This window comes from Plecotus auritus, assembly GCF_963455305.1.
Source record: "Plecotus auritus genome assembly, chromosome: 4".
NCBI classification, from domain to species: Eukaryota; Metazoa; Chordata; class Mammalia; order Chiroptera; family Vespertilionidae; genus Plecotus; species Plecotus auritus.
Window position 1 is genome coordinate 107,778,683 of NC_137775.1, and position 13,345 is coordinate 107,792,027.

The 13,345-nt window shown below is 59.0% G+C and overlaps 1 protein-coding gene across 1 annotated transcript; it reads right to left on the minus strand.

Moving 5' to 3' along the window:
- Nucleotides 1–6,226: 6,226 nt before the first annotated feature.
- EN2 (engrailed homeobox 2) lies at nucleotides 6,227–12,458 on the minus strand. Its single transcript, XM_080664074.1, has 2 exons — nucleotides 11,040–12,458; nucleotides 6,227–8,260 (listed from the first exon to the last, which is right to left on the minus strand). Exons 1-2 carry the CDS (start codon nucleotides 11,719–11,721, stop codon nucleotides 7,944–7,946), a joined length of 999 nt encoding a protein of 332 aa, XP_080520200.1. The 5' UTR covers nucleotides 11,722–12,458; the 3' UTR covers nucleotides 6,227–7,943.
- Nucleotides 12,459–13,345: the final 887 nt, after the last annotated feature.

The window sequence follows — 13,345 nt, forward strand, 5'->3', positions numbered from 1 at the left end:
AGGGCACTTTGATCTGCCTTCCGTGGCCGGAGCGGCAAGGCCAGCGCTCCGACTGCCAAGTGTGAAATCGGCCTGATGTCACCCCTTTCTTCCTCCTCAGCTTCTCTCACCAGTTTAATTATATTTCCACCACAAAGCTCTGCGTCTCCTCGCACATTCAGGTTTGACTAGGAAGCATTTTTTTAAAAGTGTGATTGAAATGCCCCTGTGGGAGGAAGGAGGGGCCGCAAATCCATCCGTGCAAAGCCAAAGAGCCCCCACCTTGGCTTGTCCCTCACGGATGTTCTTACCTGCGGGAAAGCGTGTGTCCAACTTCGACCAGCTCTGTGCTGTGCCCACTCCCTCATCAACGCCGGCACGGAGACCGTGGTCACGCCGTGCGATGTTCGGGGCTGTTTGGCTCGTGACTCCAGGGAGTTTGTATTAAGTTCATTCCTTTCGGGCCCAGCAATTCACAGGGTGGCTCCTGTCCCACCTTTCTCAGTCTCCAATTGCCCACTTTGAGGCAACACACAATGGGCCCCAATAAATTCTAGGACCCGCTCAGCAACAGGAGGGAATGTGTCTGGCCAATCTTTGATCACCTCAAAAGACTCAGAGTTGGATTCTTCATCCAGACCTACCAGTCTGCTCTCCAGCCCTTCAGAACCCCCTCCCCCACCCCTGAACTGTTCAGAAAGGCCTGCCTCCCTGAGGAATAGGCCTAGAGTTGGCCCAGGGTGGCATTTGCTGGCGTACCTCGCCTCCAAGGCTACCAGATCCTCCTTCTGACAGCTTAGGGGCTGGGGGACAGAAGGGAAGGAGGAGGAAGGGGAACCTGATGCCGAGTCACAGGGTCCTGAGCTGCCCTGCATGGCACCCTCTGAGGGCACCGTGTTCAGGAGTGGAAATGGGCTACCTGCAGGGATGGCTGGGCTTTGACCTTCTGCCAGGCCCTGGCCCCAGGCTCCATCCACACCTGGCTGAGTGTCTCAGAGACATTGGTTTTCCCTGGGCTCTGGGGAGCTTGGGTGTTACTTCCACTTACAGGCTGGGCAGAATAGAAATGCGGATGGGCTTCCAGAATCTGAGAGCAGGTGGGAGGAGCCCCCGCTGGTAGAGGACCATGGAGGCCTGAGTTGGTGGCCACTTTTGCCCTTTGGGGGGGACATGAAGACACAGCCTATTCAGTCTTTTAAAAGGTCCCCACATTTAGGACCATTTTAATTTTGAATCATCACTCCTATTAAATGGGAGGTTAGCCACACATTGCTTCTTAAATTGCATGATAGAATTATAAAATTATCTCCACATAATTAATTCAGGATTATGTTTCATTCTTGTTAGCATGTAATCAAAGCCTGTTATGTGTTTAGCTATAGGAACAGCAATTAATTTAAAAGCGTTACTTACACCCTCTGCTATTGAGACAAAATGCGCTCTGGCATCATTAGGCCGCCCACTCACACTGGTGGAGGAGCTGCAGACAGCAGGCGGCAGGATGCGGTGCAGGGTGGGACACGTGCCTGGGCTTCCAGCCGACCTGTCCGGCTGGATGACCTTTCCTCTGCTTTGAGTCAAAGGTGTCTGGTAGCATGGGACTCCGGCATCATGCAGTGACCATCCATTGGAATGGAAAATGGAGTGGAGTCAAGTCATTGGGCTTCTGCGGAAACGCAGGCACAGCGCCTCCACATGTAGTCAGGAGGGGGACCCTGATATGAAGCTGTGTGCTTACGTTCCACTGAGATAAAGTTCACACCCAGTGTTTCCAAAAAGAGGCGGGTGTGTTTCGGGAAAGGGCTAGTCTTGACCTTTGACTGGCCCTATGGTCTTCCATTCTCCCTCAACGCCCGCCACCATCCACTTTCTAGAACCACGTGGATGACGTCTATTTACTCATGATTCTCTCCCTTTTTCCTTTCCTTAAACAGCTCCATAGACAGAGGAAGATGTAGGCACCCTTCCAGCGATGGGGCTGGGCCGTGGGGGGCAGACTGAGCTCCACAAGGGTTTCATTTTTGGGGAGATAGTCCACCTCCCACTGTGGGGCCCACCCAGCAAACAACACAACAAACCCTTCCAGGAGGCCCAGAGGGGAATGATTGGGCTGTGGGGGGTGGGGGGGAGGTGGGTAACACGCAGACCACCTGGCTACAGAACTCTGTGCTTCCCACTTCCTGTGAGGCTAAGTGATGCTTTGTAAGTATGTGTAAGCGATGCTTTATGAAAAGTATCTGTGAGGCGGACTTGGGGCCTCTGGGAGGAGCTGCAGGCTCTGGTCTTCTCCCAGACAAGAAGGGTTTGGAGTAGCTGAGCCATCATGCAAGCCAGGGATGAGAGCTTCCGGTTTCCATCCAGATGTTCGGCATGGAAAGGCATAATCGGAGAGTCCACAGAACAGCCTGCGTCCCGTGGAAATGTCTGCGGGGCCCATTGCCTGCAGCCCCACAGGACAGTGAGAGCCTGGGCAGGGGTCGGGCTGTGCGAGGGCTGAGTGGCTGCCACGTCTCCGACTGCCTGCGGCTAGAGGAGTGCCCGCTCGCAGGATTCACATTCTGCTGAGGGGTGTGGGAGAGGAAACTATCAAAACCTCGCCACAAAGTTTTGGCCCAAAGGGAATATCAGATGCAACGTGCCCTGGCCACGAAATGACGCCCCGGTCCTGGCGAAGTTGGAGGGAAGCGTCCAGTCTGCTGCCAGGAGGGTCGACGAACCCAAACCCGGGGCTGCGCTTCCCGAGCGCCTGGGCAGCGGGAGCCTGTGATTACCCATCTAAAGAGGAGAGAAAGGGACGACGTTAGCGAGGGGGCAGGGGCAGGGGCTGGGGGAGGAGGGGGCAGGGGCTGGGGGAGGAAGGCGCAGGGGCTGGGGGAGGAGGGCGCAGGGGCTGGGGGAGGAGAGGGTGGAGGGGGCAGAGGCTGGCGGGGAGGGGGCAAACCCCAGCGGCAGAGCCTGACAGTCCCCTTGCAGACAAAGGACTTGGCGGGAGCGGAGAACCCCGAACGCGCCATTGAAAGGCTCTGGGCGGCCCTTCCGCGGGCTGCGCGCTCCGGCCGCGCGGCCAAGTTTGTTAGCTCGACAGATGGGGACGCGCGGCTGCCCGATTCTTCAGACGCTCGGGGCTCGGGGCTCGCAGTTTGGAAGCCAGCTTAGCCGTCATGCGTGCCAGGCTCCTTGGCCCCACTGAGGACCCGGTTGTGTCAGGGGCCCTTACGGGCACTCTTACCCGCGCTCCCCACCAGACCCCTCCGCGGAGGAGTCCGCGCTGTGGGCGGGCAGCCGCGCAGCCCTCTGGGCCGGGCTTCTCATCCCTCCCGGGCGCCCCGAGACTGGGGCGGGGCGACGGGCGGGGCTCCTGGGCACGCCTTCCAGGCCCGGGGAGGCCGACCGCGGCCACCCTTTGTTCCTGCTCCCGCAAAGCACGGGGCCCAGAAAGGGGGCAGGACAGCTAGTGGGGCCGGCCCCTGGCTCTGCACCCAAAGTTCCCCAGCCCAGAAAATCGCACCTGGCGTCCCTCGGGAACACGGAGGGCCTAGGGGCCTGGAGACACCCTTCCTGTGCCCAGACCTGGCACGACCTGACTGGGGGGGGGGGGGGGGGCGGCGAAGGACAGAAGTCTGACACCTGCTCCCTGAGACTCTGGGGTCGTTCAGCCCCCTCCCATCTTGGGGCTCCCCAAATGCCTCTGCGGGAGCTGGGCTCTCCCCCCAGCGGCTGAGCACGTGGCCAATAGCAACAACAACAATAATAACGCTATCATCGTCAGCCTCTCCAGCCAGAGCCATCGGCAGCCCACGCCCGATGAGCCTCCTAATTAGGAGCCACCGTATGAATGTTATTACATCTCAGACGGTTTCAAGAATGGCCTTTTATTTTATGGGGGCGGGCAGTATGACAAGAATGGAGTATTAGAGAGAAATAAAACCCCGAAGGTGCGCTCGGGGCTCAGGGGCGCGGGCACCCAGGGCGACCGGGCCTGCAGCCCGCGGGGTCCGGGATTCAGCGCGCTGTCCCCCGGCCTCCCCTCTCCTTCCCGCCCCCTCCCCGCCCCAGCCCGTCACATTTGCTCCGAGGCCTGGAGGAGACCTCGCTACGGAGAAGCGCGGACAAGGGGTGCCGGGCCCAGGTCCGCGCGGGAGCTGCCAGCCCATGTGCAGGGGTGTCGGGTGCGGGTGAGGGGGACCCGTCAGTCTTCCCAGAGGCTTCGGCAGCGGCGGGCGTGGGTCGCCGGTCGCTATTCACCCTCAGCGCGCAGACTCCGCCGGGAAGGCTGCAGTTTTCGGTGGAGCCGGGACTTTCGCGGGCGCGTAGAGAGCTGCGGGGGCGAGGCTTGAAGGTCGCGCAGGAAACAGCCGCAGAGACGTATAGCGGGGCGGGCCAGCACTCGCCAGCCAGCCCGCCCGGCGGGGCGGCCGCGGGCGCATTTGCATGCATAGAGCCTGGGTGTTTGTGCGCCCTGCGCTGGGCCAGCCAGGGCCCAAGGTCCAGGAGCCCCATGGATTTTCCCTTTTCACTCAACAACAACAACAAAAAGTGCAGAACTGGTGTCACCCGGGTGGCTCCCTCTCGTGTCCCTAAAGAAGGCGCACGGCGGGTCCACCCTGGGCGCTCGTCGTGCCGCGCTGCCGCCTGAGGACCCTCTCACCCGGCCCTTCCAGCGGCGATGGAGGAGGCTCCCTAGCACCTCGGGAGCGCGGACCCGGCAGGCCTGGGGTGGCGTCTTCTCCACCCCGACTCCCAGCCCTGAGCCCGTCTCGCCAGGCCACAGAGGGTGGTGGGCACAGCCAGGCCTGGGGTGGGAGCGGTTCGACGGGGAAGAGCAGGGACTTCCCCTAGAGACGGGCTTTCCGCAGAGGAACGCTTAGGAAACCGGCCTCTTGCGGGGGCAACGATCTGGCGGGAGGGTTGGGCGGAGCCGGAAGGTCTGCCGAGAGTCTCCTGCTGCGTCCCGGTCCTGGTCCAGATCCCAAGCAGCCAGAGGCCCAGGTGGGAACCGCGCGGGGGGGGGGGGGGGGAGGGGGCGTGTAGGAGGCAGCCAGGCTTCAGAAAGGAGCCCCGCCTTCCTGTAGGCCTCACTCAGGTCTCCACTCCCTTCTTGTGAGAGCGGAGGTCTGGCGCAGCGGGGCCTCTCCAGGAGTTAGAGCTTAGAGTGTGAGCTGTTGATTTTTACAAATGTAATAAACAGAAGCGAAAGTAGCCTCTCAGCGTTCCGAGGGTCTGACATCTCACTCGGTTGCATCCCCTCCTGGAGAGAAAAAGGAAATAAAGAAAAATGTCCCTATGCCACTGTAGACCTGGTATCTATCTGCTTGCATGCCTCTGGGGACGGGGATCTCATTAGCTTACAAAACTAACTTGCCCCGTAATCGTGTTATGATTTGCAAACAGATTAAAAAACAAAATGGCTTTTAATGTTGTTTTACTGTCCTTTTATTAGAAAGAGTCCAATAGGAGAATAGTTGTGCTGGTGGACTTTTGTTTTTAATCTGGGAACCCAGAACTGCAAAAGCGGGATGGGGGAGGAGGGCCACATCCTATTGTCCAGGACCCTGGGCCACTCCTGGTGCTCCGGGACCTCCTCACTGAGCCTGTCTTTGCAAATCCAGGGAGCATTTGGCCATGCCCCAGGCCCAGGGTTCCCGGAACCTACCGTGTGGAACAGAAACAGCCTGGAAGATTCCCTTTGGCAACACGATCCTCTGCATGGTCTCTGAGTTCCTTTTACTGGGAGAAGAAAACTTTTGTTCCAGCCTAGGAAGTTTGGCAATGGAGCAACTAGCGCTGCGGGCGCAAGCGTGGCCTCCTGGAGGTATGTCCCCACCGCTTCCCACTGGCCCAGGGGCCTCGGCAGCGGAAAGGCTGGTGCTTTCCCGAATATACCTTGGGATGTTGTTTTCCTCACCCTGTACTTTTGGGGTAAAAGCAACAACAAAAGGTAAAAGAGGAGAGCCTTTCTGCTGAGTAGGAAGAATCCCTGCCCAGGGGGACATTACCTGTTGCTTTCTGTGAGTTGCAAGCATTTATTCAGGGAATAGCACCATACTTTTGAACACTTCCTCTGGTCAAGAGATGTGAACCTGAATTACTTGGATATTTTCTGTGCTCACATAGAAAATGTCCAAAGTGTCTTCATAATTTTAAAAAGAGACACCAGCGCCCGGCCGTAGGGAGAGGCCCGGAGTGGCCCGGACTCAGAAACACACTGAGGAAAACTAGTCATTCCACCTTGGACAGCCAATATTTTACAATAAATTTGGGTTATTTTTATTTAATTAACTTTCAAGATTTTAAACACACAAAAACGCAGAGGGAATGTTCACAATTTGGATAACCACAGTTGGAGACAGAAACATTCATTTCTCATAAGATTATAAATATTTGATACTGGAACTGTAAAATGCACATTTTACAAACTAAAACAAAAAACTTTGCTTCCTGTGAAAAAGGCATATCATTTCATTGAGTTTCCTAAGCAGCAGATGGTTATTCACAGGATGTTAAATTACAATGTTTTGTTTTTATAGTTCCTTTTTAAAAAGGTTTACACTACTATGTACAGAGTGAAAGTGTTATTAAAGTAAAATAAAGAGGTTTAAGGCAAAGAGAGAAAGTCGCCCTCCGTCCTCAGGGCCCGCAAGGCCTGTGTGGCCATGGCACCCCCCACCCGGCTGCGGGAACATTTGGACGTGGTTCTTTTCTGTACACTAAACAGAAGACAGCGTGGTGTTACATAGAAAGATAATGTGTTTGTTTATATATATATGTACGTGGCAAGGATATATTGAATATATTTAATTTACACTGTACCACACCTTCAAAAAATAAAATGTATATTTAAAAACAAAAGACAAAGTGATAAGAAATGGTTATTTACACATGTTCGTTCGTCCTTCCTCTGGATCCCTGAGGACTCAGAGAACCTTTAAAAGTCAAGGTAGCCACGTGTCCCAGAATTGGGGGCTCATATACACCTGTCTGTGTGTGCACACACCTACATACATATGTACACACCTTGAACACTCTCTGTAGCAAAAGTGGCCACTTACAAAAAAAGAAGGGCACAAAAAAGAAAAAAAGCAAGAAAAGGCTACCTCTGTCAGGAGCCTTCTACCTGCCTGGCAGTGATGGGCCTCCGCCACTTCCGGGGCCTGACAAGCATCTGAGGGGCTGGAGGGGCAGCAGGAGAGGCCTGAGCCTGGGCTGGAGGGAGGAGGGTCTCCCTTCTGCTCGCAGCCCTGGTGCTGAGGCCGAGAGTTGGCACTAGCTGTGGCAGAGGGACAGGGGATAGCAACACAAATACAGATGCAAATAAGCACTCCTGGGCCTGGTGAGGCAGGGGGGCAGGGAGAGAAGGCAGGAGGAGGGATGGAGCGAAGTGTGGTGAGACTGAGAACCACTGTAGGCTGGATGCCTAGCACAGGCCCTGGCAAGAGGCACGGCCACTCTCCCCCGAAAGGGCCTGGCTGAGGCTGGGAGCGGCCCCTCCTGTTGCCCATGGCAGGACCATACAAACAAAGTGGCAGAACTCATAGACCAAGTAGGAGCTATTTATTCGGTTCACAGTCCTGTGAAATGCAGCAATAAAAATCTTTGGACTTCAGCAAGTTGTTTTAATTTTTCTTCTTTTGAAATTAAAAAAAAAGCATCCCATGTCCCATATGGAACTTAGGGGATTAAAAAAAAGATGAAACCCTAAGCAGCCCCCTTCGCAAAAAAATAAAATCATAAAATCAGCATAATCTCAAACACACAAAATAAAAAAAATATTTTATAGTCAGATATTTTGGATTTTACATCACCTGTAAATTATATACACATAGAATATTGCAGAACCATAGCTAACACACGATCTTTTCACTAGGAATGCTGGTATAATTTTTGTACACTTGCCCTTTTTGATAACTTTAAATTATTGCATTGTTTCGCGCGCACAGAGACGCGCAGGGAGAAGACAGGGGCGCCTACTCGCTGTCGGACTTGCCCTCCTTGGCTGCGGTGGAGTGGTTGTACAGGCCCTGCGCCATCAGGTGCACCGCCAGCGTGTTCTTGTTGCCTGTGGCCTTCTTGATCTTCGCGCGCTTGTTCTGGAACCAGATCTTGATCTGCGACTCATTGAGGCCCAGCTCCTGGGCCAGGCTCTGGCGCCGCTGTTCCGTCAGGTACCTGTTGGTCTGGAACTCAGCCTTGAGCCTCTGCAGCTGCTCCGCAGTGAAGGCTGTGCGTGGCCGCTTGTCCTCTTTGTTGGGGTTCTTCTTCTTTGGTTTTCGGGACCTGGGGCCTGGGGAGGTGTGGAGGAGAGAATGCTGGTCAGGGGCTGCAGACCTGCCTGCTGGCTCAGACGCAGATCGCTCCACCAGCGCTGGAGGACACAGGCTGCAAAGGGAGGCGCCCAAGGTCTCTGGGCTGGACTTGGGGGGACTGGGTGTGGGCTGGCAACCATCACCAGGTCCCAACCCCAGAAACAAGGCTATGGGCCAGCGAAGCCTAGTGAGGGTGGAGTGGGGTGCAGGGCAGACTGCATGGAGAAGTCTCCAGACAGAAGGGTAAGTCCTGGAGGAAAGCAGCCCTACAATACCTGGCAGGCCTTGCTAGCCCTTCCTGAGGCTCTGTCCAGGAATAGACGGGCAGCGTAGGTGCTGGGCCAGAGATGAGGGGAAAGAATGGGGGGGCGGGCAGAGTAGCAGAAGCTCTGGGGGCAGTGGAGGGGCTTCCACAGGAACCTCACAGGGGATACCCAGAGTGTGCTGAGGGCTGTGGGTCCTGATAACGGGAGGGGCCCAGATATCTGCCTCCACCCCCCGCCACACACACACACACACACACACACACACACTGGCCCTGTAGGCCCAAGTTTATTGTTTCCTTTAAGGACAGGAGCACAAGTGTCCTCTGGGTGGAAGCAGCCCTGCCAATCCAAGCTCCCCCTTCACCCCCACCAAGTCTCCTTGGTCCCCCAGCACATGAGGGAGAGCCTGTCCCTGCTGGCTGACCTCAGCTGCCTGCCCCCACCCCTGCAGGAGCCCCCACTGAAGTCTCCTCAGGCTAGGACCTTCTCACTTGGGAAGCGGTTGTAAGGCTCCCAGGACCCCGCCATCTGCAAAGGCCGAGCAGTGCAGAGGGAAGCGTTTTCTTTTTGTTGGTCAAGCTCACTGGGCCGAGAGGGTGTGTGAGAGAGGAGGCCATGGAGGCTGCTGGGGGTGCGGGGTTGCACCCTTGGGTCTTTAACTGTGAAGTGAGTGAATCAGCTTTGGGGCACTCCCCACCTCAACGTCTAAGAAGGTGCCTGTGGCTGGAGACTAGACCTTGGGCAGCCAGAACCCCAGGTCCCCACCCAGTCCCCAGCCCACCCTGCAGGCTGCACCCCCACCCACCCGGACCTGGGGGTGGGGATCCACAGCTCCAGGGCTGTGCTGAGCCCAGGGCTGGGGATGGTCTGGGGAGCCAGTGGGCATGGAGGCTGACCCAGCCAAGCATTCTCTCTCCGGGGAGGTAGAGTCCCACAGCAGGGCCGTGGCCACCAGCACCAAAGCCCAGGCCTGGCCTTGATCCCAACGGTGCAGATCGGGGCGGTGGGCCAGGCCCGGCTGCAGGAGGGGCAGGGTGGCTCTGTGAGGCAAAAGGACCAGGCGGTGTGCACCGGACCAGTTGGGTCTCCACTCCCTCCCTCACCCCAGAAGCACACTTACCCCCCAAACTCCTCTGCTGCTGGGATTCCACAGACACAGAACAGGTCCCCCCCACGCACACACACACTAGTTTACAGAAAGAAAATCTCCCCAAAAGCAGAATTTTTAGTTCCCTTTCTTCCTGGATTTTCTTTCAAAACGAAACACGTAGGAGTCTCGGGAACAGAACCAAACCTCAGCAAGAAAACTCTGCCTCGCTCTTTCCTGAAACCCCAAAGAACGAAGGTGATCTCACAGGGTTTGTTTGTTGTTTTCAGTCCGGGAAGACCCAGCCGCTCTGGCCGCTGCCAGGCTCCTTGGGGCTGGGTTTGGCGGGCTGCTCCTAGCGCACAAAGCCAGGGAGGCTCCTCGCGGCCCCATTGTGAGCCTCTATGTTAATTAAATATTAACAAAGGAGGGAGGCGAGAACAATGGAGCAAATTTCAGATCTAACTGGAGAAATTTGGGTTTCATGAGAGAGACAGACAAGGCAGCAGCAAGGCAGCAGGGTGACTGGGCTGTGCTGCGGCCTGGGTAAACAATCTCTGCGAAACGCTTGAGGGTTGGGGCAGGGGTTCCGTTGCCAGCTCACTGCAGCTGGGGTTCTCACGAGGACTTGGCCTTGGCTTTTTAAAACCCAGACCTGTGAGAGACTCCAGCACCTACACACTCCTCTCTCTCCACAGCCTGCCCCTTCCCTGCCCGGGAGCAGCCCCGGGAAGCCTCAGGGAGGTTCCCTTCTGGGGGAGGGGGTACCGCAGGTCCCCCTCCTCCAAGCTGTGTGCGAGGTGGGTGCTGCACTCCCCCGCGGCGTGCAAATAACACTGGGATGAGAGCAAAGGGCGCCTGTTTCCGCCATGCCCTCTCCGGCACCCCGCGCCGTCGGCAACGCCTGCGAGGTGCCCAGGAAAGAGCTGCAGCCGCTCTTTCTTCCGGGCTGCATCTGGGGTTTCTGGGTCGCAGGAAGAATCTAGGTCTGGGGTGAGCTACTGGTGGGTCCCGGATCTAGACTGAGTTGGAAGGATCGGAGAAGGGGTTGAGCGGCGAGCTTCTGGTCCCGCTCCCAGCCACCCCCCGTTTCCCACCAAATAAACTCCAGCTAGGGGATGGGGGACTAAGGGCTGCGCGGAGAGGCCCCGAAAGGCAAGAGAGAGAGAGCAGGTCCTGCCGCTCCTGCCGTTCTAAGAAGTCTGTACACCCCGGCGAACTGATCCTGCGCCCTCGCCTCCTGGCCGCAACCCGGGCCAGCGGCAGCCGCACAAAATGTCGCTGTGAGCGTCTTTGTGTACTTGGGGGGAGAGGGGTCCCGGTGTCTTCTTCCCCCGGTAAGTTCCCGCGCCAGCGCTGCCCTGTAGCCCCGCGGCGGCGGGGCGCGGGGTCCCCCGGGCTCACCTGAAGAAGGCCGGTCCGAGTAGCGCGTGCAGTAGACCCACGCCGGCCAGAGCATGGGCTGCGCGCCCAGCGTGGCGCTGGCCTGCGAGCTGTCCGAGTCTGAGCTCAAGGACAGGTCGCCGCTTCCCAAGCCGCGGGCCTTGAGCGCCCCGTCCAGGGGGCCGCTGGGGTCGCTGCCTTTCTTTGCGTCGCTGTGCAGCGAGAGAGCCTTGGAGCCTCCTTCCCCTTCGCCCAGAGACTCGCCGCCGCCGCCCCCTGGCAGCGGCCCGCTGGCACCCGGCGTACAGGGCGCTCTCGGCCGGGGCTCCCCGACAGACCCCAGGAGCTGATCGGCGCCACCCGCGCCGCCGCCTCTGTCCGTACCGCCCGCACCGCCTTCGCCGCTGCCTCCGGCGCCTCTTCCTCCGCCCGCGCCGGCACAGCAGGTCCCTGCGTCCTTTCTCCGGCCGAACTCGGGCCGCAGGATGTTGTCGATGAAGAAGTTGGTGATGCGGTGAGGGTGCTGGTGGTTGCCCGGCACCTGCAGGACCGCTGGCAGCACCAGTGCCCTCCGGCGTCCGGTGTCCGCATCGCCGGGGCTGCTGCCGCCACCGCCTCCCGAGCCGCCACTGGGGCTGGATTCTGGCTGCCACTGCCCCTCCGCCGCCGCTGCGTCGCTGGGCTTGGAGTCATTCTCCTCCATGCTGTTCACGACAAATCCCAAATCGTTTCTCCGGGGACCCCTCCAATCAGCCCTCTGCCCGCCGGCGGCGCAAAAGGGGACCCTCGCAGCCGGCCCGCGCCTCTACCTCGCCGAGTCTTCCAAGGGCGTGTGCAGGGGCCGCGGCCAGGGCTAGGGTCCTGCAAGTCGCCGGCCGCGCTCGGAGCGGAGCCGTTCCAATCCACGAGTTGAGTTCGAAAATACCAAGAGCTGCCCCGTGCCCCAAGCCAGGAGATTCAAAAGTCTGGTCCTCCCGTCGGCAGGGCGCGCGGGCGCTGGGCAGTCACAATGGTCCTGCAGGGACGCGGGGCGCCTCCGGGCTCCGCGCTCCTCTTCTCGTGCGGCTGCCTCTGCCTCCGGCGCTGCCGCAGCGGCCACCCCGGGCTGGAGCTGCGCGCATGCAGGCAGCGCGCTCCTCGGCGCTTACGCCCTCCTGGGCCTGCTCCAGCCGCCTCCGCCTCCCGGCCGCCCTCGCCCGCGCGCCCGGGCCGGCCCTCGAGGGTTCGGGGCGCCGGCGGTCAGCACGTCCGCCGCTGCCAGCACGCACATGGAGGCCCGCGGGCCCGCGCTGAGCTCGGCCGCCGCCCCGCTGCGGGCCCGGGCGCCCCACCTGCGTGCGGCCGCGCCCCCGCTGAGTCCCGCCGAGCCCCGCGGCCCGAGCCGCATGGGTGAGGAGTAGAGGCTGGGCCGGCCCGGGCCGGGCTGGGATGCCCGCGCTCCCTCGCCGTCTGCGCGCCCTCGCGGCCAAGACCTCCGCGCCGGCTCGGAAATTTCCAGGCCACTTAGCGAACCTGAGACACTTTCACTCTGGATTTTGTTCTTATTTTTAACAGAGCCCCCTCGAGTGACGTCTCGGGCCGGTCTCATGGACACGTGCCTCGGGCCAATGGCCGCAGCGTCTCGCGCCCACGTGACGCGCCAACCGCGGCTGGGTGACAGGAGGCTCCCGCCGCCCCGCCCCGCCCCCGCCGCCCCTCCCTCCCTTAAAGCAGCCGCGTCCTCTGGCTCGGGGTGCGGGAGCCCCTAATCCGCGAGACCCTGACGGCGTCCCCTGCGCTCGAACGCGCTTTCCCGTCGCTGGGACCGAAGGAACCCCCGCGGTGGCATTCTCCGGTCACCCTGGTGTGCGGCCGCACACACGGTCTGGGAGATTGCAATTTTTAACATTTCCATATTGTTTACCGTGGGGAAAAATCCCACAATTCCTTGCACAAAATGCACAAATCATATTAAATAGGCTGCTGAGATACAAAGGGACTTTTGTAGCCCGTGTTCCTCGCTATGGAGAGGGCAGTTGTCACTTACGTTTGACTTTGGTGACGGGCAGGTTCCTGTGTTGAACGCAGAGCTGGCGCTCAGGACCCTCCTCCTGCAGACACTTACTGTAAGTGTGCGTGTGTGTGTGTGTGTGTGTGCGTGTGCGTGTGCGTATGCAGAACAGCGCGTGCAGAAGGCAAGGTCCCCTAGAGACACCCATCCTCAGAAAACGGGCAGGTGGACCCGGAGGAGCGCGGGAGCAGATTCGGGCTCCGCGGAAGGGAGAAATAAAGGCGCATGGGGGTCAGAACTGAGTCGTGGGGTTTGGAAATTCCCAGCCAACCACACG

Excerpts from the sequence above, each read along its gene's own strand:
- EN2 (XM_080664074.1), bottom strand. The coding sequence starts at position 11,721 with ATGGAGGAGAATGACTCCAAGCCCAGCGACGCAGCGGCGGCGGAGGGG. Across the intron at positions 8,261-11,039 it reads CTCGGACCGGCCTTCTTCAG|GCCCCAGGTCCCGAAAACCA; the intron begins GTGAGCCCGGGG and ends ACACCTCCCCAG.